The sequence below is a fragment of the Podarcis muralis genome, chromosome 4, assembly GCF_964188315.1.
Source record: "Podarcis muralis chromosome 4, rPodMur119.hap1.1, whole genome shotgun sequence".
NCBI lineage: Eukaryota > Metazoa > Chordata > Lepidosauria > Squamata > Lacertidae > Podarcis > Podarcis muralis.
In genome coordinates, this window is record NC_135658.1 from 58,320,635 (window position 1) to 58,348,436 (window position 27,802).

The 27,802-nt window shown below is 43.7% G+C and overlaps 1 protein-coding gene across 2 annotated transcripts; it reads left to right on the forward strand.

Moving 5' to 3' along the window:
- Positions 1 to 1,244: 1,244 nt before the first annotated feature.
- On the forward strand, positions 1,245 to 27,777 carry NDP (norrin cystine knot growth factor NDP). 2 transcript variants are annotated; one of them, XM_028727337.2, is made up of 3 exons: positions 1,245 to 1,809; positions 20,998 to 21,356; positions 26,888 to 27,777. In XM_028727337.2, exons 2-3 carry the CDS (start codon positions 21,138 to 21,140, stop codon positions 27,113 to 27,115), a joined length of 447 nt encoding a protein of 148 aa, XP_028583170.2. In that variant the 5' UTR covers positions 1,245 to 1,809; positions 20,998 to 21,137; the 3' UTR covers positions 27,116 to 27,777. The 2 variants fall into 2 exon arrangements, with proteins under 2 accessions (XP_028583170.2, XP_028583171.2); XM_028727338.2 differs by having other exon boundaries at positions 21,001 to 21,356.
- Positions 27,778 to 27,802: the final 25 nt, after the last annotated feature.

Sequence of the window (27,802 nt, forward strand, 5' to 3'; positions counted from 1 at the left end):
TCTTACTTTATTTATATCCATTGCAGTTCTCCAGAGCACACTTTGGATCAAATAAAAATGGTTCTAGACAGAGATTCTGGATGGCTCCCCCCTTTTGCCACCTCGCCATCCCTCTTTTCAATGCCAGAGTTGGAAGGCGGAACCCCAAATTGGTCACAAAGAGATCAGTGAAAAGCTGCAGAGAAAGAACAAACCGAACGTTTCACGAGGAGCTGGGTGGGAGAGATGGCTCAAACTCAAATTTAAGCCCCTCTAAAACCAAAGTGGCCCACTTGCTTTCCATCCAGCCAAATCTGACTGTACAGATCAAGCCAAAGAATGTTTCCTTTGTTGTGTTCATGATGCTTACTCATCTACCAGCCATTCCCCTTTTAGAGGAGTCTATTTTTACAGCATAATTTCCATCTGTCTTTTGATCTTTTACCACATAAGAGGCTCAGATATTAACAACACCCAGCCTGCCCAAACCTAAAGAGACTGTGACAGCATGGACTCAGGGGGACGTCTGCCTTTTGCAGGTCCAGCCTCCTGATCAGATAGGCACTTGTGAATGGCAAGATCTGCTCCCTCTGCGCTCTTCAGCCCTGGGTACAAGCCTTTATTTTTAACCATCTTGGCGGCTCTGTTACCATTTGTGCGCACTGACATTAATCCTCCAAACACTACAGAAATATATGGTGGAACTTCCATCCCCCGTAAGCCCAGTGGGAGGTGATTTTACAGTTCCCGCATAATTTCATAAGTATCAAAGGAAGTGAGCTTAGTATCGGTTGTATGGTACTTTTTTCCGCTGTTTAGTTCCATTTTGCTCATCATTAGAAGCAGATTGTTAACATTATGCTCTTGGCACATAAAGCCTAAGCAAAAAAAAAGTTTTAAAGATTGGACACAGAGGGCGGAGAGGTGATGAGTTCACTCTGTCTTTCTGATCATTAATATGTGAGTCTTGGAGAGAGCTTGCTTAAAGCAGACTTCCAAGAGAGCAAGGAGAAAGATGCAAATGTATGCATGTTCATTCAGTTGAATGACAAGGCAATACAATACGCCCTGTCTGACCAACTGCAATAAGTCAGTACCTCTTTCTTTCTCTCACACACAGGATTCAATTCATAAATCTAGCATCAATAACTTACTCTTCAGACAAAACCTCATCAAGGTGACTTTGGAAGAAGTTACACTTGGCAGATATTTTCCTGAAAAGTATTTCTCTCTCCCGCCCCCCGCCCCCCAATTTGAAATGGCAAACAATTAGCAGAGGTGCAAATGAGTTTGTCTCTGACCAAGTGATCTGGCAAATTTAGGTGGGGCAGAATGAAGTTTGGACCTGAACCTCCATAGCCTTGTATGCCATCACAGGAAACATCCTGGAATTTCAGTGTATTTGCATCCAGTTTTCCAGTTCTCCAATGAGAGAAGTCTGTGCAGAAGAAGGAAGCTTGACTGGTGGTGTTTAGTGATTTCTCAGATAACAAGAGCTTCACATTTCTGTGGAATTCCCATTTGCTTGTGAGCTGCCGCTGCCGCTCGCCTGATTGATATATGACTGCAATGGCACTTTTCCATTTGACATTCTCTCTCTCTCTCTCTCTCTCTCTCTCTCTCTCTCTCTCTCTCTCTCTCTCTCTCTCTCTCTCTCTCTCTCTCTCTCCTGCTTAAACAACAGCCCTAACTTTTGTGTGTTGCAAATATAAAAGGCAAGCCATGTGACAGTGGGACAGAAGAACAAAAGCATTTGGAAGTAACAAGACCTCTTTTTCGCTCTGAGTTGCCGGAGTCCAAAGGAAGGTGAAAGCGGCGCGTTTTGCAAAGGTAAGCAGGCAGGGAACGGAGAGATTGGATCAGAACGCCAAATATCGCCTTAATGTGCTTAATGAGAATGATTTGTCTTTTGACAGCCCCGCGCTCTTTAAATATCCTGCTTTATTGTTCACGAACTCAGATTTCATTAGCCATTGCCTAAAGATTCGCTGCCTACTAGATCTTTTTTATTTATTTATTGCCAGCGTGCCTTAAATTATGTGTCTCCTGAGGATGCCAGGGGGCAGTCAGTGGGGAAAAAAAAAGAATGAGTCCTTCTGGGGGATAAAATAACTGCAGCATTAAATCCATCTCATCTCCGCGCAGGGGCTTCTCGGTTTGCACTGACCCTCGTTTGTACGAGGCTGAACTGGAAGGGTGGACAGGCAGCTGAGCTGTGCGAGTCCAAAAACGGGGCTGAAGGGTATCTCCAGCGCTGCCTTTGTCCCATTACAATGGGACTCCATGAACGCAGGCGAAGCTCCTGCTTTAAAACGGAGATGTGTTTACTTTTATGACAACTAATGTATGCTGATCCTCTGCCAGTCATCTGCTGGAGGGCTTGGAATAATTCGAAACAATAGGCAATATTTATTTCTAGGGTTGGGTGTCATCCTTTGCGAGGTTTTAGGTTTTGTTTAGGATCTCCCCCCCTCCCCCTTTCCCCCCTTTTGTATTTATCCAAACTTCTGGGAAGTTTTGCCACGGGGTGCACAGCACTGGTTATGGATTAGGATGGATTTAATATGTGCATTTGATTGGTTAGGAACGGCGAGGGAATCCACAGTGTTTGTCTTGGCTGCAGAACAGAGGAGATATATTGAGCAGTCGGCTTACGCCGTCAGCACAACCAATAATGCAGGGGGATGTCTGTTCGGCAGATCAAACCAAGGATGCTCCGGCAGGGCAAAGCTCTCAGAAATAATTTGCCAGCCTCCCCATACCTCCTGTTGAAAGAAGTTTCTGACGCTGCCCTGGAATCACTGGGTGATAGCTCGCTAAACCATATTGCAAGCAGATTCATTGAAACCAATGAGTCTACTCTGAGCAAGACTAATGTGACCCCCTTTTTTTGGAGGGGAAGGTTTCAAATGTTCTATTTTAGAGCAGCATAATTCTGAGAGATAATAATACAATGGGGTTTTTTTTTAACCAAAGATGTAATGGCAATTTTCATTTTCATTATTATTATTACTGTATATAAATGTATAGGTGGCTTCACATCATAAAGCCATAGAAGCAGTTCACACAGTAATAATAATAATAATAATAATAATAATAATAATAATAATAATAATAATAATAATATAGCTGTAAAAGCAATAAGAGCAATTCAGCAAACTCCAGAACAACAAAACTATCCATACAAGCTCCAAAAACAATAAAAACATTTCACCAGATGTAAAATTGATCATCCATAAATGACTGGGCTACACCTCAAAGAGAGCCTTTCTAAACAATAAGATCTTCAATAGGTGCCTAAGCATCATCATGTTAGGTGCTTGTCTGTTTTTTGGCTAGTCGGTAATTCCAGACAGCTGGAGCTGCAACACTAAGAGCCTGGTATCTTGCATAGGCAAAGTGCGCTTCTGAATATGTTACTCTCAGCAGTGTCCCATCTGAGGAGTGCTGTTGCTGGGCAGCAAGGAAACAAGGCAGTCCTTTAGATATTGTGGTCCTAAGTTGTTTAGGGTTTCAAAAGCTAAAAGCATGTTAAATGTAACAGCAACATCTACATCGAGGAAATTTAGTGGACAAATTCCTGAAGAAAACAGCATCACCAGACAGTGAGTTGAATGAATATTTAAAGCAGCGCGCATGATTGTAGCATAAATTTCATGTGGGCATGAAAGTGTTTTCTAAAGGCTGCATTTGAAGGGAGTGCTGCCAGCTAGTCTAAGATTCAGAAAGGAAAAAAAGTGAACGGAGCTCTCTGGCTCATCCCTCACTCTGAAGAAATAGGAAGAATAATAGTAGAATAAGTTTACTGCAAGTGATACAAGAATATTTTAAAGATAACATTTCCCCTATATGAAGTGTGATGTTTGCAATGGAAATGTGTGAACCACAGCAAGGCAAACAGACATAACAGAAAATAACTTAGAAAATATGTTTGAAATTTGTGGTTAAGGACCATCTTCATTAGCCCTGGCCCCATAATGGAAGCAACCAACCCAACTGCATAGAAATATTGTGTCATGCAATAATAAAAGACTGCCGTGCAGTTGGATAATTTCATTTTTTACTGGCTCTCCCCCTTTGTTTGTTGGTTTTGTCCCAGAAAGCTAGTGAGTACCACCCATTGATCTAGAAGGGTGATGTGATCAAGATGGGTGAACATAGCAGAAGCATTTGGATTTAAGTGAAAGCATGTTCTACAGTTAAAACTCGTGCAGCCTGAACCTCCCCTTTTGCATGGACGTTGAATGGCAGACGCTTGCTGTCATCACTGCTATGATTATACACTGGAAGGAGGCAAATGGCATCAGATTTGTGGATTCCAAAACAGTGTAATGTCATTCAAGAGGCTGGAGAGCCGAAAGACAAAGTCCTAATGCAGCAGAGAGATCTGCTGCCTTAGAAAGTTGCCTTACATCAAACCATGTGGCTCAGTATTGTCTACGATGGCTGAGAGCAGCTCTCCAGGATTTCACACAGGGATCTTTCCCAGCCCTGCCTGGAGAAGTTAGGGACTGAACCTGGGACTGTTTGCATGTAAAGCTTGTTCTGTGACACTGAGCTATAGCCCTTGCACTGAAGAATCTATTTCATTTATTGATTAAATTTGTATCCTGCCTTTCCTCCCAAATGACTCCACGATGGTTATTATATTTTCATCTTAGCTCTGTTTGGGTAGCTGGGGAATAATTCTGCAATAATTTCCCTCAGTTATGCTTACTGTCTGAAATGGCCTCTTCCACCATTTAAACGTTGACAGTACCATAGATGCCTCATGGTGGCTATGAAATTAACGACTTATGCTACATAAGCTATGTGAAATTTTAAGAGGATTATTTTAGATGGGAAGGCTAGGGCAGAAACTCCTGTTACACTTCTCCTGTTAAGAGCCATTCACAGTGAATCGCTTCTAAAGAAGCACACCTGTAAATCTATCACATGCAACACTGAGGATGTATTTGTGGTTCAACAGACTTAAAAGCAGGCTGGTGTGGATTCTGTGTGATCCTTGCAGGCAAGCATAGGATCCAGTGCTATGAGTGTGCCGAACTGAGCCTTCAGAGGATCTCTGTTTTCTAAAACTGGCTTTTGGTTCCTATTGCTTTTATTATTGCAACGATAAACCTGCAAGCATGTGGGCAACACAAAGTGAAATTTTAGAAACCACTATTGAGCTGAACAGGTTTCCAATGTTTCAGGGTGGCACGTTCAGTTCTCCCAAAGGGTTTTGCATAGCAGTATGAAATAAGCACACTTTTTTTAGTTAACACAGTTTGTTTAGGTTGCAGAATTCATGTGCCATAACCACCACATTGGAGTGCTAATGCAAAAGCTATCCAAGTTGACTGTCACTAATAGAATGCAATTTGCACATTGTCAGGGTGAGGAGACAGCTGCCTCTATGGCGTTAGAAACGCAAGCACTGATGTACTCAAGTCAGATCTGGCTTGCCGTTGGCGGTCTGCTTCTACCATTATCAGCAAAGACACTGTTACATCAGTGGAAGGAAAGAACTGTCTCTTCTCAGATCTCCTCATGCAGCCATTTGCTGGGTTGAGATTCCTCAGAACTTAGTGAGATTCAGGAAAGAGATTTCTTCTTTATTGTGCATGCATGATTATTTGTGTCCATGATGGTATCAGGGCAATTATTCGTGATCAAGACTGTTTGTAAAACAAATTGGAGTAGTTGTGTTTTGTTTCTAATAGGCACATGCTTTATAGCAGGACTGGATCAAACGTTGTTGTACTTTAAGTAGAACTGAGCAACCACTGCAGTGGATCACCTTTGGAGAGGGACAGCGTATTCTTAACTTATGGAATCCAGTGCAGAGAGATGTGATGATGGTTGCTACCTTAGATGGCCTTTTCAAAGGTTTAGACAAGCTCACGGGGCATTTATTAGCCATGATGGCTAAATGGGCAGTATAGCTTTGAAGATCAATTGCTGGGCATAAATGTGGGGAGGGCTGCTGCCTACCTGGCCTGCTTCAGAGCTTCCCAACAGCATCGGGGGGGGGGGGCGCTGTTGGGAACATGATGCTGGTTTAGGAAGTCTCTAAGTCTGATCCTGCAGGGATGCTGTTCTTCATCCTTCTAAGATGTATTTATTTGCACCCCACCTTTTCTCCAAGGAGCTCAAGGTGGGCCCCACCAGTTTTACTCAGACAACAATACATTGACGTAGGGTAGGCTCAGAGAAAATGAGAAAATGGCTGGTCCTAGATCAACCAGTGAGTTTCATGGCTCGGCAGGGATTTGAACCCTGGTCTCCCATGTTCTAGTCCAACATTGCAGCCAATCCACCACAGTAGGAGTTCCATGCCACCTTTCAGTGTGAAACAGTGGACACAGTTAAAATATAAAGTATACATGAAATCAATTCAGTAAGGCTGCAGTCCCATGCTCACATTCTATTGAACTCAGTAGGACTTACTTCTGAGTAGACATGTCTAGGATGCTCTAAGCTGAGAAATTAAAGCAGCCATCTAAGTTCCCTTCCAGATGTGCATTTGGGATGATTTGTGCTCTTAAAGGTATCAGGGTGGTCACATGTGCTCCTGAATTTAAGCTGGTTTGCATCCTCAAAGACTTTGAGATGGGTACATGGTCCATAGCTTCCAGGAAATACCAACCAACGTTTCAAACCAGAAATGTTCCTTTGGTCATGTGCCATGCTGCCATGGCAATGTGCCACACTGAAGCCACTTCTTTCTGACGTAAGCCTGTCCCGCATGCTTCCAGCTGATGCCGTTTTTGTCGTACTGAGGGGATGTTAAGCAAGCAAGCACAACCTGAATACTAAAAACTGTAAAAGTGAAAGCGTAGAGCTGTCTTGGTGAATAACTCCTGCTTAAATAAAGCGGGGGAATGAAGTGGGCGACCCTCATGTTGCGAGGGCTGGGGGAAGCTTTGCAGCTGGTGAACCTCTTAATTTTCTTTTGGTCGGAGATGGGTATTTGCATGAAAGCAGAGAGAACCCAAATGGAGGATCCATGTGATCAGGCAGTGAGGGGAGGGCTGGGGGGGGGGGAGGCAGAGAAAGAGAAACAATGGTGTAGGTGTGGCTGTGTTGGTAGTGGTTGCTCTTGCTTTATCCTCTTCCTTTCCCTGCAGGGGCTGAGTCAGCCCAGCTGCAGGGCACAAGGAAGGAGGGAAGGAGAAGGGGGAGAAGGGACTGGATTTCTTGCTGCCAAGGAAGGAGAGAGAAGAACTGTGGCAAGGCTGCTGCCAATGCTGCTGCCACAGCTGCAAGAGCCAGAAGAAAGGTCAGGGTGGCATGTCGGCATGGCATCACAGGGCAGCTTCCACTGTTGGGGGGAAAAGAGAAGGAGAGGGCAAATGGCAGGATTGGAGGAGTCAAAGGAGGCAGTGCAAAATCAAGAATGCAGAAGCCTCGAAGAGCTTTTCTGTACTGGAGGGGATAGTAATAACAATTTTAATATTATACCCCGTCCATCTTGCTGGGTTTCCTCGGCCACTTTGGGCAGTGCCCAACAGAATATTAAAAACACAAGAAAACATCAAACGTTAAAAACTTCCCTTCACGTTAAAAACAGGGTTGCCTTCAGATGTCTTCTAAAAGTCAGGTAGTTGTTTATTTCCTTGACATCTGAAAGGAGGGTGTTCCACAGGGAGGGCGCCACCACCGAGAAGGCCCTCCTAGTACAAATCTACAACATCCGCGTGCAAAGTGCAATATGCTTGCTGCCGCATCCACCTGCAGTACATACAGTACCCATCTGAAGGTGCCCTAGAGCAGACTACAGTCTAGCACAGGAAGCGCAGTAAAATAATTTCAGAACCAAGACAACAGTGATGCAAACAAGAAAACATTAAGAACTGAAGGAGCACATTTAACTCAAAAGCAGTGTGAAATCAAAGGGGTTACAAGGCCCATTTAAAAGCTGAAAAGGAGAGTGGGGGGGGGTCAAATGTGCATCCTCGATGAAGGAGCCACCACTAGAAAGGCCCTGACTCTGTGGGTTCCATATTACTGAGCAGAATATGCATAAGCCGATTGTACTTGTTCAAACCCTTTCAGGCAGGGATTACTATGAAGCCGGTGGGGCATGGCTAATAGAGTCAAAGAGTCTGACCTTTATGTAAAAGCTGCTTTGAGAACCATTCAATTCACAGGCAGGCTGTAAATCAAACAAACAAACAAACAAACAAACAAACAAACAAACAAATGCCTCTTTAGACTTTTCTAGTTAAAATCTGCTTTTTGTCCCGAAGCACAAAAGGCTAGGTAGTATCCTTTAAAAATGTTTCAAACTTTTCTTGTTTGGTCTCCTTTGTATTAATGCGAATCATTTGGCACTTGCTGTCTTTTAAAATCCTGCTAAGTTTCCGATTTAAGAAAAAAAAATTCTTGTGGCAGTGAGTTCCACACGATAATTTGCACAGAAAAAGTGATTCATCACGTTGCTGCCTATTTTCAGTTGACTGCCTCTCCATGCCCCTGACTATTCCTTTGTTCTTGTAATCTGAGAAAGGGGGACTGCAAAAGCTTTGATCTGGCATGCCTCTGTAATTCACTACTTTATGTGCCACTCTGGGTGGTTGCTGGGAGGAGCGAATACTGTACATGCTCACTTCCATAATGAAACATAGATGTATGAGCTTGTTTGCCTGATTCAATGCCAATTATGATGTGGAATCCACCTGGGACCCCACAATTCTGGAGGGCCCACAATTCTGCTCCCACATGGGGAGAGCGAGAAAGAGAAGGAGGGAGGGAGGGCGATGCTGTCGCCTGGTCTGACTTATGATCAGCTGTTACTTCCTTTTTATGTGTGTCAGTGTGGAACATATTAAAATTTCTCAGTGACGGTATGCATGGAATCCCTCTGATGCCGCACCTCTAACTTAGCAGAACAATAAAAGCAAGGTTGTAGTAAGCCTTTGAGCAGCTGGTTGTCTATATATTCACTCTTTTTTCACATAATCTAATTCAGAATAGAATCCGGGTAGCACTGGCACTACCACTTCCAAGCTCCACCGGCTCTCGTTCTGTTTGCTGGAATTTTGTGGTGCAGCTCGCCCAGTCGCGGAACTTTATCTAAATGGCAGGCAATGTATTCTTTCTCACCATTTGTCCATCAAATGCTGAAGCCAGCTCATACCAAGGGGACTCTGAGCCACCAGGAATTCCGCTGGATCAATATTATTTTAGAGATTTAGAGACAGACAGCTGGATAGATGATAGATGATAGATAGATAGATAGATAGATAGATAGATAGATGATAGATAGATAGATAGATGATAGAGAGAGAGATAGATAGAGAGATAGATAAGAATTGAATCCTTGTTAGGGGAGTCTGCCAATAAGGTTCTCATGCTTATTAATACAGCAGAGCTATAATCCACATTTGCATGGCCTTGCAGGCAAGTTGAGGATTTGAGTTAATGTTCAGCGTCTGGTTTGGTGAAGGAAGGTCAGTCATATCATGATAGTAACCCACATATCACTCCCACAACACTCAGACTGGGTCTGGATGGGAGCTTCAGAGCTTGCCACCCACCTTGTTAAAAGAAACAAGTTGATATCTGAGAACCTTTCATCCTTTTTCATCCAGTCCTTCCTTCAAGGAAATGACAGGTTTGACTGAATGAATCCAAAGGAAAGGATTTAATTCCTGACAAGGGTACACTAGAATGGAATTATATGAGGTTTTTGTTGGGGGTGTGTGTGACACACTGTTTTCTTTCATTATTATTATTTTCATCCTTTGTGGAAATTTCCCAGTGATTTTCTCAAGAGAAAAAGCAATGAGTGACTGAAAAACACTTGCATATCTACATATTACATACTGTCTTCTATTAGGAGCAAATCAACCATCCCTAAGGAGCAGGAGTGGGTGGCCTGGAGGGTCATCACTGCTATACACCTGGCCTTTGGTTGGTCATGTTGGTGCTGCTTAAAGGAAGGTGGAGAAACAAAGTGGTGGCAAGGTTAGCGCAGTGCAAATGCACTGGAAGATCCAATCTGGTGGGACCCCGAGTGGATTTCTGCCACGCGACTTTGCTGCTGCCGTCTCCCTTCCACTCTACCAGCAATGCTGCAACCAGCCAGAGATCAGGGGAGCATCACTGCCCCACCATGCTTTCTGCTACTGCTAAATAGTGATCAAGTTTTTGAGTTCTCCAGGCTTTTTCTTCAGGCTTAAGCAAAACAGGGAAAGTGGGAGAGAGCTAGACATTATGCAGAAACCTAGAGGTCTGCAGAAAATGACAGTCTTAAGACGGAGTGCAGGACACATTAGGCAGGCTTAATTTGATCAGTCTCTGGTAGAGCGTCCTGAAATCTGGAAACAGACTTTGGGTTGCACCAAAGTCTGCTGGGATAAAGAAACAATAATGAGTGTTCTCCATATTTTTTTTTTTAAAAAAGATTATAACATACAGCAGTTACTCAGATCCATTTCCAGCACCTGGATCCCTTGTGAGGCAGAGAACAGAAGTAAAGAGAAGTTTGGCAGTTTTTATTTTAAGCAACGTTGGAGGTTGATTTTGGGTGGCGCACTAAGAGTCAATAGAAGTCCAACTGGGAGACCCCCCATATGGGTGTTCCAATGTGGATGTCTTCTACAACATGCTGTTGACACAGTAATAGTGCATTAGTGGTGAATTTATTCTACTTTGTTAGCTGTCCAGCGATATTTCCCTATTAGTACCACATTAATGTTGTCTGGAGGGGCTATAGTGCAGCAAAAGCTGAACAGCAAAAACTCAGAGCATTTGTGGTATGAAAGGTTAACAGTAGTTTAGCAGGAAGTTACAGGATACACACAGATTGGAAATGAAACCGTATGTCTGCCCCCCCCCCCCATGTAGCCACAAATAATTTTGAAAGGAGGATTGAGTATGATTCCTCTGATAGCATTATTAGCACAAATAATAACGAATTATTTGTAGGAACCAAAATGCAGATGGCATATCCCATCTTCACATAGTAAAATATAATCTTCCTTCAGTTTTAAAAGTCTTCAAATAACAAAAATTGTAGGTGGTCATTTTGGTCTCTTAGGGAGAAAAGAATCCAAAAGCCACAGTGAGATTGTATCAGAACTCAAACTCTAGAATTCTACCTTCCAGCTTGTAGAAGAGTTCTGGAGAACTTGAAAGCTTGCTGTTTACCTTGCAACATGTTTGTTGGTTTCTGCATTGGTTTCTAGATATTTTTGAATGAACCAGCAATGGCTACCTACAACTTTTTTTTTTGTCTTCTGTGTCCATTCAATAATCCTGTGCCAAGCAACAGTACCCATTCCACATCACAATATTAAGACGGCACTAGTGAAGCTTGTGAAGCTGTTGCCAGGCCAACAGGGAACAGAGGTCGGGGTGGGGCATGGGGGGAAGAGAAGAAATGTTAACTGTGCCTTTTTCTATGGAGATGGGAAGAGGACAGTCCCTTCCACTTTGGCTTGCAAGCCAGAGCAGAACTCTTGTCCCAAATATCAGTCCAACTGACACCAGATATTTTAATTCAACTTTGTGGTCTTTCTCCTATATATCACTGTTAGGTGCAATTCCATGATTAGAGGTCTTGATGCTACTATGTCTGTTGTAAACAGTTACAATCAATTTCCCCCCAGTGCAAAGCTATTATCCTGCAATGCCCACAATCAAGTTACTATCCATATATTGCTGAACTAAAAAAAGCTTTCAGACAGAAAAGAAAATGTATAGAAAAATATCTGGACTTGTAAGCTTCTGACAGTGCTATCTAATGCATTTTTAAACATAAGTATGTCCCAATGAATTCAATAAGACTTACTTCCAGGTAAGCATGTAAAAGATTGCAGCCTGAATTGCTCTTCGTTTACTTTCAAAATGTTGTCTATTCTCCTGTGTTTGAGAGGTGACATGCTTATCATATGATTATGATTACTTTTAAAAAGATAGTTAATGGGTATTTTTGGATAAAATTTCATCAGTGCCATCCCAACTTCTCAAGTAACTAGTAAGGCAGTGAACTAGTTGTCTGATGACTGATGGTGCTAAGGTACAGAATAATAATTGACACTTTAGGCATACTGTGTTTATAGCTGAAATTTTATTGGTTAGTAACCTCATGGACGCGGGTGGCGCTGTGGGTAAAACCTCAGCGCCTAGGACTTGCCGATCGCATGGTCGGCGGTTCAAATCCCCGTGGCGGGGTGTGCTCCCGTTGCTCGGTCCCAGCGCCTGCCAACCTAGCAGTTCGAAAGCACCCCTGGGTGCAAGTAGATAAATAGGGACCGCTTACTAGCGGGAAGGTAAACGGCGTTTCCGTGTGCTGCTCTGGTGCTGGTTCGCCGGAGCAGCTTCGTCACACTGGCCACGTGACCCGGAAGTGTCTGCGGACAGCGCTGGCTCCTGGCCTCTAGAGTGAGATGAGTGCACAACCCTAGAGTCTGGCAAGACTGGCCCATACGGGCAGGGGTACCTTTACCTTTTTAACCTCATGGAAATTCTAGGCTGGGCATTTTCATGCTGGTTCCCTGTCCAGTTGCAGAGCTGATAGGGACATTGTGGAACCAGCATAGACCATGAAGTCTCTAGAGTCTCCATCCCACTATTGGCAATATGGTCTCTGGGTGTGAAAAGATGCTTTCTTTTCTAGTGGCATTGCAGTGTCCAACTGACTGTAGAGGCATGAGCCATATGGATGTTCTCCAAGGGGAGTAGAATCTCTGGGGGAGGGTCCCAACCAACAAGGTATCCCTCCTCCCCATTTCTTTGCTGATAAGCACCAAGGACTCTCTTAATTCCTCGCCAGTGGAGAAGTAAGCAACAGGCGTTTCAGATGTAAACCTTTCTTTTACACCAAAAAAATCTATAAAACTAGAGCAAATGGGTTTTAGAAAATGTTTTGAATTTAAGACCATTTTCAGCTGCTCACTCAGAGGAAAAGAGGCTAAAGTGATAGCAAATTACATAGCAGAACTGGCTTCCAGAAAATGACAGTGAAATCTTACTCTCCAACATCATCCTCAAAATGACAGGGTTATGCTGGAGAACTGACTACACAGGTGGATTCTGTCTTTGTATTGGAAGTACTTGACAGTTAAGAGGGGGCGTCATCGAGGACATAAGGGCCAGAAGTTAACAGACCCACCCTTAACTTTTGGACAATCTGACTACGGTGCCTCCTTGCTCTCGTCCAGAATGCTGTTTATATAACACTGGATTAGCGTGTGTGAATGGCAGGCCAAAGCTTCAACAGAAGTAGATCACGTTAGTTCTGCTACAGCCAGAGTTACTCTTGTCCTTTATGTCAGGCAGGATCTAGCCCCGAATGTTTAAATTTGGTATCCATACAAAACCGTGCTGGGTGGGGTGCAATTATTTCAGTTTGTTTGGAATTGACTTTTATGTGGCTTCAGTTCTCTATTTTCACCTCTTTCCCTCTGAGTGGATCACAGCTGCTTTATGACTTCATCCGGCATTTTTAAGTTGGACAACAATGCAGTTGCGAGGGTTTCAAATGCACTCGCATCACTGTCTGCCTGCCCAGTCATCAGCCGTGCACAAATGCTTAAATAAGGAAGCATGAAGAAGGGGGAGGGAAACAATCCCACTGCAGGAATATTTATTTACCGACAAAGGGCAAGACCTACTGGGCACTTCTTCTCTCTGTGCCACAAGGAAACAAAGGGGAGATGAGCCAAAGCACACTTTTCCTTTTGCTAAGTCCCTTTCACACTACTGTGCCAGAGTACGTTGGTTCTGTTTAAAGAAGCATTAGGGTGGAGCAATGTTGAATTAAATGAGGGCTTGATAGATTGCATGGGAAAATGCAAGAGGAAATCGTTGCCGTAATTTAAATTTTGGCGCTCGAGAGGGCATAGCACTTAGCAAATATCCAATATCAATATAATGGCACGAACATTAGCAGAAGAGAAAATACTCAGTGCCAACCCCTGATGTTCTTTATCTAGCAGTTTTTCAAGCACACCCCCCCCCCCTAATTTCCATCTGATGTTCCCTTTCAGGCATACATACGGAACGGTGCCTAGCGCAGCCAAACCTTGCATGTGTTTCATATGAAAACCTTTCTCTAGTTTTTGGATATTTGGTAACAATGACTTAACCTCTTTTATGTGCTGATTAAGTTTCATTTTGCATGGAGGACTGCAATAAAAGTTATGGCTTCACAAAGAGGTGGTTAGAAAAATGGTTCCACGTGGTGGCAGCCTGCATCGGAATTGCCCCAAAGAGAACATAGGTCAGGGCTTGGTCAGAAAGCACATTATGCTTTGCGCACTGGCTGGAGGCTCCAGATCAGATTCCTATAAGGCAGAAAGTGGGGAACCTTTTCCAGCCTGGGGCCAAATTTCCTCCTGGTCAATCTTCTGTGGGCCACATGTCAATAGCAAGTGGGCAAGAGGCAGAAGTGTGTGGAGATGTGAGTCTTACCTTTGCACAGCAGGCTATATTCCACCCATGCAAAAGTTAAAGGTTTCTGACTTTTGCCACACACTTCTTTTTTGCTGTATCCAGGCCAACAAGAGCCATTGTCACAATTCAATGACATACCGTCTGCCTGCCAGGCAAAGACAGTAAGCACCAGTAAGCACCAGCAAGATGTGTCTGGAAGCTGGGAAAGCAAGGCTGCCCCATCGGTGCTTCCACATGGACTTCATGTTCCTAGATCCCCTTGTTTACACCCATGTACACACACACAGCCTAAATCCACAGTTACCAGGAAGGAACATGGCCCTCAGACATGTTCTTGTGTCTGCCTATTTTCCCCTGTAGCTAGTAGCACTAGCCCTCAGCTGCTGTTTTTATTTACTCATTCTGCTGGTGGTTTTATTATTGCACTATATTGCACTGCAAGATGTGCTGGGAGGGAGTTGTTCTGAAAGGCAAGGTATAAATCAAACCAGGAAATAGCATTGATATCGCACTATAGTGTGTTCAAACTACTTCAGATACATTACCTTGTTGAACTCCTTACAATCACCCCGTTGTTGTAGATCTCCTCCCTCACCACTGATATTGTATGTGTGTGAGAGAGTGTGTGTAGAGGCTAAGGGAGAGTATTGTGCTTAGGCCTTCCTAGTGGTTTCATGGCAAAAGGAAGCAGAGTGCTTGGAGTGGCTCATGAAGAGAGTCTGCAAGAGGTCCATTTGCTTGCGGTTCTCCAGCAGGCGCACAGGTCACACCGGGATTAGCGGGAAGGGACTTGCTCCGAGCAGAGAGTCTGCCTCGTGCAGGGCTGCCATTTGCTTGCACAGCTAGCAGCTCCTTGAATTTTATGCCTATTATTAGATCTAAACCTGGCATCAGGTTGGCAGGCTCCGCAGCAAGAGCAACAAATCAATCAGGCAAACAAGCAGAAACTCTTCCAAATAAAACTCCAGCTCCGGAGATGGGAGGGCTGTGCTGGAAGCAAAAGAGGAAGTTGCGTTGCCCCCAGGGCGTCTCGCCCACTACAGACCGTAATAGGTTTAACTATTAAGGGTGTTTTACTCATTCGTCCTATATTCTGAAGTGAGTAGTCAGTTTTGCCTGCAGGCCCACCCTATGGAGCCAAGCCCAAGCAGATAAGCTTGACAGTGTTTCTGTAGAATAAAGAAGGCATGCGTCCTGCATGACAGAGGACAATTCTCTATTTGAAGGGCTGCCAGTCCTTTGTTTGAAGGGCCATCCATCCTAAGCCCACTTTAAACAGGAAGGTAGAGAAGAGACCTTGAAGTTGCCTATTAGATAGATAGGAAACTGAGAAGATACAAAAGTCACCTGGTCACCATCTTCCTCACTATGGTGGGATGTATTGTGTGTTTCTATTCAAATCAATGTGATCATTTCTAAATGATCACCTACTCATCAAAATCAGCACACACACATTTCATGCACATCTGTGCCCCTGTTTTAAAATGCTGTGCGAGTGGCCCTCCTACTGTAGAACATTGAGCTTTCTATCTTCCTCTGGTGCTACGATATGGTAGCCTGCATATGCAGATAACTATTGAGCGGTTTCCATAGGATTGGGGTATAGCCTCACCTGCAACTGTTGCACAGGGCACACCCTAAAAAGTATGGTAGTTCATGCTAAGCATAAGCCCTAGAAGAATCCACCAGCTTGTTCTTCCCCACATACCCAGCTGACCTGGGAAACAGAGGTAGAGCTTTGGCCTGGGTGAGCAGCCAGATGCCTGGCATAAAAACCGCCCAGCTGTGTTGGCAATAGACACCCAGCAGCACAGCGTCATGTCTAGTGAAGTGGCAGCTTATCAGAGGGGGTGGGGAAGGTTGCGGCAGGCCTCCATGGGAGCCGCTCCTCACCCTGTTCTTGCAGGGCCCGCAATTGTAATTTTCACTTTCCCACCACATTTCTTGCAAATGTATATAATCATCTTTATTGCAGTTTCTGTAATTTTGGCCTCTTTTTCATAGCAGCTTATTTGGAGCTAGTACTTCAAGGACCACCACAGAGTTGAAAGGAGGCTCTGTAGGATTCTCTGCAGAACCCTGCAGCCTCCTCCATCAGCCCATGCAGTCGCTGGCTTTTCTAAGTGCCACCACGCAAGTCAACCCTGCCCAGTTCACCACCAAGAAAGGCTTGTTCTCCAGTAGTGTTGGGTAGGGATGGGAGATGGAAGTAATTTCATTCCGTTCACCTCCAAAGGTGAAGCTTTCTAATCTGACACTTCCAGAATGAAAAGAACTGAGCTGTCCTTCAAAATTTGCGTTTATCTGAATTTTGCAATGCCACTCTTTATCCAAGTACAGTGGTACCTCAGGTTACAAACACCACGGGTTACAAACACTTTGGGTTACAAACTTTGCCCCAAGATGACAACGGAAATCACACGCCAGCGGGAGGCCCCATTAGTGAAAACACACGTCAGGTTAAGAACAGTTTTGGGTTGAGAACGGACCTCTGGAACGAATTAAGTTCGTAACCCGAGGTACCACTGTAATGTAATGCTAGAGGAGGATAAAATGTACATATAAATGCATATATTGGTGAGAATAGCATGCAAAAATAAATTATGTTAGCGGAGATTGTTTTATAAGAAAGTGTTTGTTAGACAAAGGTGCATGGGTTAGGAAAAATTCTTACAAAGATGTTGGTGAATTTTCACAAGGCCTTTTTTTTTTTGGAAAACTGATTTGGAAATGTGAAGAAACAGAAGGGAGAGAAACTGAAATAAAAATTGACATATTTTCCCCTGGTGGTAGAAAGCAGCCTCTGGGTGGGTGTGCCGCCACATGGCTCAGCAGTCCATTGGACAGAGCAGATGAACAACACCACAAGTAGGTCTTAGGAAAGACATGGAGAAACCTGTTCTCAAGCTAAACTAAACACGGTCTATTGCCATATAGTTTGCCCCTGCAGGCAGGTATTTCCATTCACAAATCGTGTTTGAGTAAGTGAACCAGATTGAGAATATGGTGGGGAGGGATAGGGGAGGCCACTTGGGAGGCTGGATCCAGCCTTCAGACTGTGGGCTAATTACCTGGGGTTATGTCCTTTAGCTTGCTTGCCAACAAGAGGCATGTCACTGTTCAAATTGCCTACCTGGAGCAAGGAAAGGTGGGCAAACAGCTAGTGGTTGGAACAGGAGAGCAGCCTTCTATGTCCTTCAGTAGGAATTCACTGGCTAGCCCAGTCCTACCGTTGGGCAGGGTGAGGAAGCCTCCACATGCAGCTGTTTTGGGGTTATGAAAGAGCAGCAAATGGCTTTTTAATTCATGATTTCTGTGTTCTGAATTTATGATTCTTTCATTTTTGGTTACTGTACTCCACATTTATGATTCTTAAAATTTATGGTTATTGTATTTTAAATTTATGATCCTTTAATTTAGGGTTATTTAATTTAATTTATGGGTTTTGTACTTAACGGCTATTATTTCATTTCATTTCTGTTTATTGTATTTTGACAGCTAAGGAAGGGGAGAGGGAGAGGTGCTTGCGAGGTTTTCTGCGCCAGATGCCAAAATAACTTGGCTGCCTTTGGCCTTTATGCACCTAGACATGTGGGAAGCAGCAAAATGTCTTTGGCCAGACCTGCTCACTGATTAACATTATTTCTTCTTCTCATATTGGTTGGTTGGACTTGACTGACATATCTTATATGCTTATTGAAAATGAATTTGGTAGGTTTATTGGTGGGGCTGAAGTTGCAAGATCTGCAGCTGTTGCTATTTAATCAGGTGGCTCATCTATATATTTCACCTTCTCTGTCAGCCTGTTTCTGTGTACCCATTGCTGGGAACTGTAGGTGGGCAGAGTGCTCTGGCACTTATGTCTTGCTTGTATGCTTGTGTGGCAAGTTCCCGCCTCCCCCCCAAGGAAATAAAGACACAGGACACAAGAATTCAGTTTAATGGGTCAAATTAGGCCACAACTTTATTGATTACAGGAATTGAGCAGTATTGGCTTAGGCATTGGTCCTAACTACTAACCGGCTCCTAGGCCGGAAGGGTTAATCACCAGTGGGAGGAGTCCTGCTGAGGCACGTCGACTAGGACCTCTCCCCGGTGTTACCAGAAGAAGAAGAAGAAGAAGAGTTTGGATTTGATATCCCGCCTTTCACTCCCTTTAAGGAGTCTCAAAGCGGCTAACATTCTCTTTTCCCTTCCTCCCCCACAACAAACACTCTGTGAGGTGAGTGGGGCTGAGAGACTTCAAAGAAGTGTGACTGGCCCAAGGTCACCCAGCAGCTGCATGTGGAGGAGCGGAGACGTGAACCCGGTTTCCCAGATTACGAGACTACCGCTCTTAACCACTACACCACACTGGCTCTCACATGGGGGCGTGCCATGGGCCCACACCTCCCTAGGCTTAGGACAGGACCACGCCCCCTGGAATCCTTTACTGGACTACCCTTGTTTGGGGAAGGTGATGGCATTCCTTCCCCACTTCATTTTCATAACAATGGAACAGTACCCCCACCAATGCCTAACCGCCAATACCGAAGAGTTGTGACGGTTTGCTATGAGGTAGGCGAAAACCAAATGGCTGGTGCCAATCTGCCATCTGGAAAAAATTCCTACCAGGCCCCTTGATGGCGACCAACCATAGTTCATAGCAACGTCAGAGAACCTAGCCTAAATAGGGTGGGACGGGAGGGAAAGCTGGGTCAGCTGCAGCAAGGGAAAGAGGAGGAGCCTCAGCTGCCGTGGGTTTAAATGGCCGAGGCCCGCCCCCAGAACCAGCCGATTGGCTGGCCCGGGGTATGATGCGGCTGGGGATTCCTTTTGCTATCGTAGGGGCTGGAGCCAGCCCCTGCGAGAGTGGGGGAGGGGCGTGAAGCCCGCAACCCCACCTCCTATGGGATCGCGGAAGTGGCTTTCTCACAGACACTGGGTTAGCTGGACTAGATGAGCTATTGGCCTGATCTAGCGGTGGTCTTCTTATGTTCTAATGTACATGTTATAAAACATATATAAAACAACTCTTGGTGAAAAAAGAGAAAGTACAACAGGATATCTATTCTTTCAGTGTCAACAGCTTCACATTTTCAAGCACCAGAGCAGGAATATTAGGAGGTTTTCAAGAATATATGTTTCTAGCCCTCATCATTTGATGAAATGCCACCACTGATACTTCATGTCAGGAGTGGGAAACCTGGGGGGGCCAAATTTTTATTTTTAATTTTTAATTTCTATACTAAATCTCAAAGTGATTTAAAGCATATTAAATCAATAAAACAATAGCCAGGCGATGTTCCTCCGACCTCATGAGGAGCCTCTTCAGTAGGGCTGGGTGAGTCTGAGCCTCGCCCCTAGGTCAGGTGGAAAAGGCCTTGCAGAGAGCGGCCTCCACACCTCACAGCCCTTTGCATCTCTCTATCTGATCCTCACACGATATCCCCCATTGAACCTGCTTGGTACACTCCTTGAGAGCTTCTGCCTAGCTGGAATGTGTTTTTGAACTGTGATAATGCCGCTTACATGCCTGGGTAGAGGATGGAGAGATGGATAGACGTGTGTCTGTGTGTAGAAGCCTCTGGCATCCGTAGTGCTGGAATGTAGCCTACTGTGCAAAAATCAGAGTCTCGTCTGTTGCCAATAAATTTGGCCCTCAGGCTGATAAAGATCCCCAACCTTTGGTGCGCTATGTGATCCTAGTGTGACTTAAAGCAAATGAATGTGGCTTTGGGGGCTATTTGCTGGAGCTTCTTGGGATTTATTTATTTTGGCTTAATGCAAGTAAATAAACATTTCTGTACAGGTGAACAAATTTAATATAGTCAAGTAGTGGCTCCCATCTCTTTCTTTGAGATGGAAAAAACTGACTGTTATAATGTGCCCTCCGCATGGTCACAGAACCTCCTATTAGTAAAATCTCATTCAGACTCGTTTTAGATCAGGATTTGTGAAACATGGGTGCCCTCTTACTTATGAAGGCAAGAACTTTCCCCCCTAGCTGCAGACACTCACCCTCAAGCACATGTCGTGTGTGTGCTCATGCACCCTTTGTGGATGTGTAGGTAAGATCTCTTTGCTAGCAGCAAGACTGCACAATTATTTTCACATATGTTCCATGCATCTCAGCCCATTTCAGTGGACACAGCTGTGTGCAGAGCACGAAAAAGCAAGTCTATCGTTGGGGCAATCACTGATTAGAATGGCTGAACAGATCACTGGAGAGAGGGATGAGCCCAGTGAATTAATTTTCGTTTCTGCTTTGAGCCAACATTTCCATCTTTAATGTAACTCTCTTTAATCCTCTGGAACACACCTTTCAATTTTTCATGCCAATCCTCAGGCCTTTTAATGTTCAGAAATCCTCAGGTGCCTTGCTAAATAATTGACATTGAACAGAACTGACTGGAGACTTCATTGGATAAAAACATTTTCTGCAATATTAAATGTCCTTATTATTAAAACATTGATAGAAGAGGCTTTGACCTCTTCTTCCACCACACCTACAATGGGATGATGTTTGCTCACTAAGTTTTTCTTGGCCAACACCGGTCTTTTGAGCTTTATTATTATTTATGCCTAGTTCACTCTAGAGGCCATTTTGTTGTTTTTCCAGGATCTTAATTTATTTATTTTCTATCCCAGCAGCCATGCAGGAGATGTTCTGATGGATTATACCCTCCACAAATGCCTAACTCAAAACCAGCAATGACAAGCCAGAGACTTAGCACAGAGCTCTCATTTTCCTCGAAAGGGACTGGGCCTCAGTCTTTAGAGTGCTTCTGATGCTCTGCCTCCCTCTACTGTATTTCCCGAGAAGTTCTCCAACGATGGGAAATCATGTATTAGCCGCTTCCATTTCCATGCTGTCCCTTCTGGCAATAATGGGAGACACAGACAGTAAAACAGACAGTACTTTCATGATCGATTCAGACCCAGACCGTTGCATGAGGCACCATTATGTGGATTCCATCAGCCACCCTTTGTACAAGTGCAGTTCAAAGGTAAGTGCTATCTTAAACTTCTCGACCTTTCTTACATGCAAGCACCATAAAAAACCAACAACATAAGGGAGGACAATGTGTTGTGTACACATGTATCTGAAGCACTCAGAATCCGAATTTTCACAGTGCAGTTTTGCACATGCTGATTTGCAATTGTACACAGCTATGTGTGATGACATCATCTAAAGTGGCAGCTGCTATTCATCTTATGTGCAATGGTGTTATCTACTCCTCTCCCCTCAAACAGAGTGTATATAAATTCTGTGTGTGTGTAGTTTGAAAGAGAGGGGTTGGAAACTGGTGTGTTGAAATATTATTTTTATTATTTATTATGCATTAAGTTTATATGCTGCCCTTCATCCAAAGATCTCAGGATGGCTCACAAGATACAAATACAGGATAAAAGCACAAAATAAATAGTTCCACCTCAGGGCCAGGTCTACCGTTAGGCAGATTGAGGCAGCTAACTCAAGTAGCCGGTTTTGGAAGTCATGAAACAGCAGCAAATTTATTATTGTTACATTTTTTACTGCCAAGGAGGAAGGAAGGAATTTGTAGGATGTTCTGCCTCAGGTGCTAAAGTAACTTGGCTGACTTTGTGCTCTGTGAATTTTGACTTGTGGGTGGAGTGGAAGGCACCATTTGCTCCTCCACATCAGGTGGCAAAATGTCTTGAGCTGCCCTGGTAAACCAGTCTTTATATTCCTAAACTTTTTTTAAAAAATCATATTAAATCCCAGTACTGCATATGCAGTGTTTCTCAAACTTGGGTCTCCAGCTATTGTTGGAGTGCAACTCCCACCATCCCTGGCTAGGAGCTTAGTGGGCATAGGACTGTAGCCGAAGTGAACTTCTCCAGCCATGACTGGTTGCATTTGAATTAAGGGAAATATGACATCTAATCCTTTGCAAAATAAATGAGTTAATAAAGCTGATACCTCCGAATACCACAGACTGAAAATCAGATGGACATCCAGAAAACTGATGGTGTAATTTGCCCTTTCCCAACCTATTGCCCTTCAGGTGGTCGTGTCATGTCCAGCCAGCATCCAGAATGATGGGAGGTGGGTCAAACATCACCTTGAGTGCCATTGCTTTCCCATCCCTAGTGTAACTGATCACTCACACAAAGAACGCTTCTTCTGAAGGAGAAGCAGAGGAGATGATGTCAGTACAACTATGTGTTTGTGAAGTTCCAAGGAGATTCTTAAGAAGTCCGACTTTTTTTTTTTTTAACGAAAAGGGCTGATTCCAGGACAGATCATAGAGATTTTTGCTTCCGGAGTGAAATATTGAAAAGATGCCTCCCACAAGGGGCTGAGCTGTCATTTTTTACTCCCCACCCTTTGCACTGCAGACCTATGTGCCATATCTCAAAGTCTCCTCAGTTTCAAAAGCAATTTGCCACAAAGCCTGAACTGCTGTTCAGTGTTTGAAAGTAGTCACACCGTTCTTTGGAGGCAAGAAAATCATCACTCTTTCTGGAAACTTGTCTGAAGTAACTGCCCCATGACGATGCCAGTTCTGTCTGATTCATGTGATATAATTTTTGATACACCTGCTTGAAGAAATTTATGAATTGGCCAATTGCAAATCTAGTCAGCTCAGCTTCCCTTGATGAGGTGGCAATTTTTCCAACCACAGAAATTGTTGCTGACATATTTTTGATCTGTCAGTTCATATATATTAAGTTTCTCCACATGAGCACATTCCTAGAGAAGGCATGGACTGCCTGCAGGGACACAAAATAGATTATGTGAATTGGCACTCAGCCTTTATGGCTGCAGAGTTGCGTTAGAAAATGTGACAGCAAGAAATGCTCTGAAAGGTACATTTATAAATTGAAAAATATACCATTTAAAAATACTAACATGTTCACCAGCTGCAATCAGAAATCTACCAGAGTACAAGCAAGCAAATACGTACAGCTAAAATAGGGAAATTAGCCACACTCATCCGGATTATATTTTCTTGTGTGCTGATTGAGTTGCTGCATTCACTGAAAAGACACAATGTAGGCTGGGGAGATTGTTTTGTATTGTGTGGAAATTTTCCTGACTCAGCTCAGTGTTCAGGACTGTCATTGTCATTCAGGTTGTTTTAAAGTACTTCATCTAGTCATTCCCTTCTCAGCCAGACAACTTCATTTGTTACAGACTTCCTGATATGTTTCATATTGTGAATGTATTAAGGGGAAAGTGTGACTGACCGTGTAGACAGTCTTTCCTTCAAGGTGGTGGTACTACCACCATATTTTAAAGCAGAACTTCTATAATGAGGGGAAAGACCAGAGGTTTCCTCATCACCATCAGAAATTTCTGTAGCCCTCCTGCCGAGTCCATATGATTTTTAGCGTCTGTGAATTATTAGCAAGGAGGAAGAGGAGGAGGAGGAAGAAGAAGACCTCAAGAAGAATTTTCAAAAATAAAAATTTATAGAATATGAAAATGTCCCTAGAAAATTGTGTTTCAGTAGGGCACAAGAATACATTTTCCCTCTTACAATATTCAAATTGTTCTTATTATTACAGGACAGGAAAACTGTAATATTGTACACTTGAGGAAAGTTTTTTACCAGAATGTATCATGCATTTTCTAAAGACATTTTACTATTCAATACATCTCAATTTTTCAATATAATTTGAGTCCTTGGCCCCCTTTTTGTCTCCTTCTGTTTGGTGATGCCCCCTTTACCTATTTTTATGAATTGCTAATATTAGTATATATTTCATATATTCAAGACAATATCTCCCAAAATAAAAATCAGTGTATTTTTTTGTGGTTACCTTGTAGACCTCATCACAATGAGACAAAAAGGTGCTATTGAGAAATAATCCCATGTGGATTGAAAGTAGGGCAGTGGGGTGGAATGGCCCTTCAGTAATTGGGGATGGGCCATAGCTCAGTGGTAGAACATCAGCTTTGCATACAGAAGGTCCCAAGTTAAATCCCTGAGAGCTTCAAGTCAGGGTTGGAGAAGACCCTGGTCTGAAACCCTGCAGAGTCACTGCCAGTCATTGTAGACACCGCTGAACTAGGTGAACCAATGTCTGATTCGGTATAACACAGCTTCTTATATTCTTAATTACATTCAGTTGGTAGCAAAATTGAGGTAAAAACACACCACTTGCCTTTCTTAAGGGATATGAAATTAATTTGAGTCCACACACGTCCTCCTTCCATGACAGCTTCAGATCCAGTTTTCTTTTGATCCAAATGTAGTAGATGTGGTTTAGATATGGTTTCAAGTGATTTTTGGCCAACCTTTCCTTTTTCATTTAGAAACATGAGAAAATGCCAAAAAAGGTGTTTTTGCTTGAAATATTGTGCTTGGAGAAACTTGCTGTGGCTTAATAGCAGCTGTTGAGTCTTCTGCTGTGTTCTGCTCCGTGGAAGTGGGGAAGAGAGGCAGCGCCATCGATTGTAGCTCCAACACCTGCTGCTGTTGCTGACCATTTGCCCTTCTTTTCTCCGCAAAAACCAGCTCAAAAATCCATACGGAGACTTGTCCCCATTATTGCCTGTTAAAAATGAACTTGCCTTCTCTGTTCAGCCTTTTTTAAAAAAGCAAACGACTGATACCAGCCTTATATTATACTATATATAGGATAATGTAGACTAAACATATAAAAATACGTAAGATGCATAAAAGAAATGCATAAAAGAAAACTGCAAAACATAATATACTGTAAATCCTTCATAGAAGATTATGTCAACTGCAAATTGAAAACAACAATTCAGCTGGAGAAGGCCTGAGTAGAAAGAGCAGTAGAAAGAACAGCGCTTAAAGCATGGGTAGGCAAACTAAGGCCCGGGGGCTGGATCCGGCCCAATCGCCTTCTCAATCCAGCCCGCGGATGGTCTGGGAATCAGCGTGTTCTTACATGAGCAGAATGTGTCCTTTTATTTAAAATGCATCTCTGGGTTATCTGTGGGGCATAGGAATTTGTTCATCCCCCCCAAAAAAAAATAGTCCGGCCCCCCACAAGGTCTGAGGGACAGTGGACCGGCCCCCTGCTGAAAAAGTTTGCAAACCCCTGATCTAAAGCAATGCCTGTGCAATTGCAATGAAGGCCCCCTTGGTGGTACCTACATACTGAATGTGTGACACCTCCAACAAGGGCTCACCAGTTGAGCCCAGGGGCCAGACAGGAATATAGGGCAAGTGGTCTCTAAAAGCATTACATACAATCAGTAAGGGATTTCCAGAAGGATAGCAGTGTTAGACTATTGCAAAGAAATTAGCAAAGAGTCTTGTTTCACCTAAAGACTGAGAAGTTTCTTATGGCATAAGCTTTGCTTGACAAAAGTCTACTTGCATTGTGTGTCACTGTGTGCTACAAGACTCCTTTATATTATTATTAAATCTGGAAGATATCATCTGTGTCTGGGGAACTATGGTCCATAAAAACAAGAGAGAGGAATGAATGCCAATCAGTATTTAATTCTATAACAGTAGCAAGCCTAGGGTTGAGAGAAAATTCTCCATGCTATTCATGGGCAGTGGATAGGGTGAGGCATTTCATTACCCATGAATAGAGCGGAGAATTTTGGGAGAGAATCCCAGAGGGAAGAAGAAATTCTGTAGCAGCATCTTGGGGCAGAGCTCACCATCAGCAATGGCAATAGCATGGCTTCTTCTTCTTCTTTTGCTAAGAATGTTTTAATTAGACTGCTGTCATATCTATAATATTATTGCACACATACATGCCTCTGCTTCGGAAGCACTACCATAGATTCCTTTTTCTGCTTAAGTGTGTTAGAGGAATAGACAGGAAACAACTGGACTAGGAAAAGAACTGGGGTCCAAATTGGCCATTTCCAGCTGGCCACGGGTGCTAGATCACATGACTGGGTTTGCAACACTTCATATCTTACCCCTCCTGATCCATAATCAAAGCTTTCTATATTTTAAAAAACCGCAAATATGCTGAAACAATGTATACAAAATGTAGCTGATGTGATAGAAAACTTAGACCCAGAGTATATATAAAGGTAAAGGTAAAGGTACCCCTGCCTGTACGGGCCAGTCTTGCCAGACTTTAGGGTTGTGCGCCCATCTCACTCAAGAGGCCGGGAGCCAGCGCTGTCCGCAGACACTTCCGGGTCACGTGGCCAGCGTGACAAGCTGCATCTGGTGAGCCAGCGCAGCACACGGAACGCCGTTTACCTTCCCGCTGGTAAGCGGCCCCTATTTATCTACTTACACTCGGGGGTGCTTTCGAACTGCTAGGTTGGCAGGCGCTGGGACCGAACGACGGGAGCGCACCCCGCCGCGGGGATTCGAACCGCCGACCATGCGATTGGCAAGTCCTAGGCGCTGAGGTTTTACCCACAGCGCCACCCGCGTCCCTAGAGCATATATACCCATAATTACATTATTAACACAATGCAATGAGGCCTAAATGGGTTGTGAAGTGGGCTGCTTAACAGGAGCCAGGTAGTTATGAACGATACAATTTCTTCCGGCATCACAAATCTGCACTGCTCTGGGCCTCCGTTCCTTGATTCCTTTGTCTCCTTCCTTTGCAGATGGTGCTGCTAGCTCGTTGTGAGGGACGTTGCACTCAGACATCACGCTCCGAACCAATGGTGTCCTTCAGTACGGTCCTGAAACAGCCCTTCCGCTCCACGTGCCATTGCTGCCAGCCACAGACTTCCAAGCTGAAAGCCATGAGGTTGCGCTGCTCAGGTGGCATGAGGCTCACGGCCACCTACCGTTACATCCTCTCCTGCCACTGTGAGGAGTGCAACTCCTAGGAGCAAACCTTCTGCAGCAGAAAGAGCGGGAGAGACACATGGTCTGCAGCAGAATTCTCCGAAGCAACAGCAGCCAAGGCTCACCTTTTCACCAACTTGCTATTACAGGTCTCACACAACCAAGGCCAGTTAAGCATGGATTTAATTTTCAGAGCTGCAGAAAGCAAATCATGATGTTGCTTGGGAATGTGCCAAATCATGAACAGACATCAGAATGTATATCTATGCTGAAGAAAAAAACCCTCTTGTGGTGGTGGAGGACTGGTTTTTAGAAATCTGTTTTTTTGGGAAAATACTTTGGGTAGTTTTTCTGGTTCAGTATTTCTTTAAATCCTGAATAAGGGCCCTTGAGGAATTATGACTCTTCATTTTGAGCGCCCTGCCAGTAAAAGTAAAAAGAACGAAAGACATTATAGAATATGTACATTGGATGCTATTATGTGGGAAATGTTTTATTTTAGAAGAAAAGAAAGACTCCGTCCCTGTATGCAGAAGCCTATTGTATCTTTTAAATATGCCCATTAGTTTATATTGGCCTTGGAAATGGACTGTATTGATGGTAAAAGTTATATTTTATCTGGTCTGGCAGCCAAGTGCTGGACAATTTATTGTGATTTAGGTGCAGTTACAAAATAAATAACAGAAAATTTATTGAACAACAAGTGCAGCTCCTCCAGTGTTGGGAAG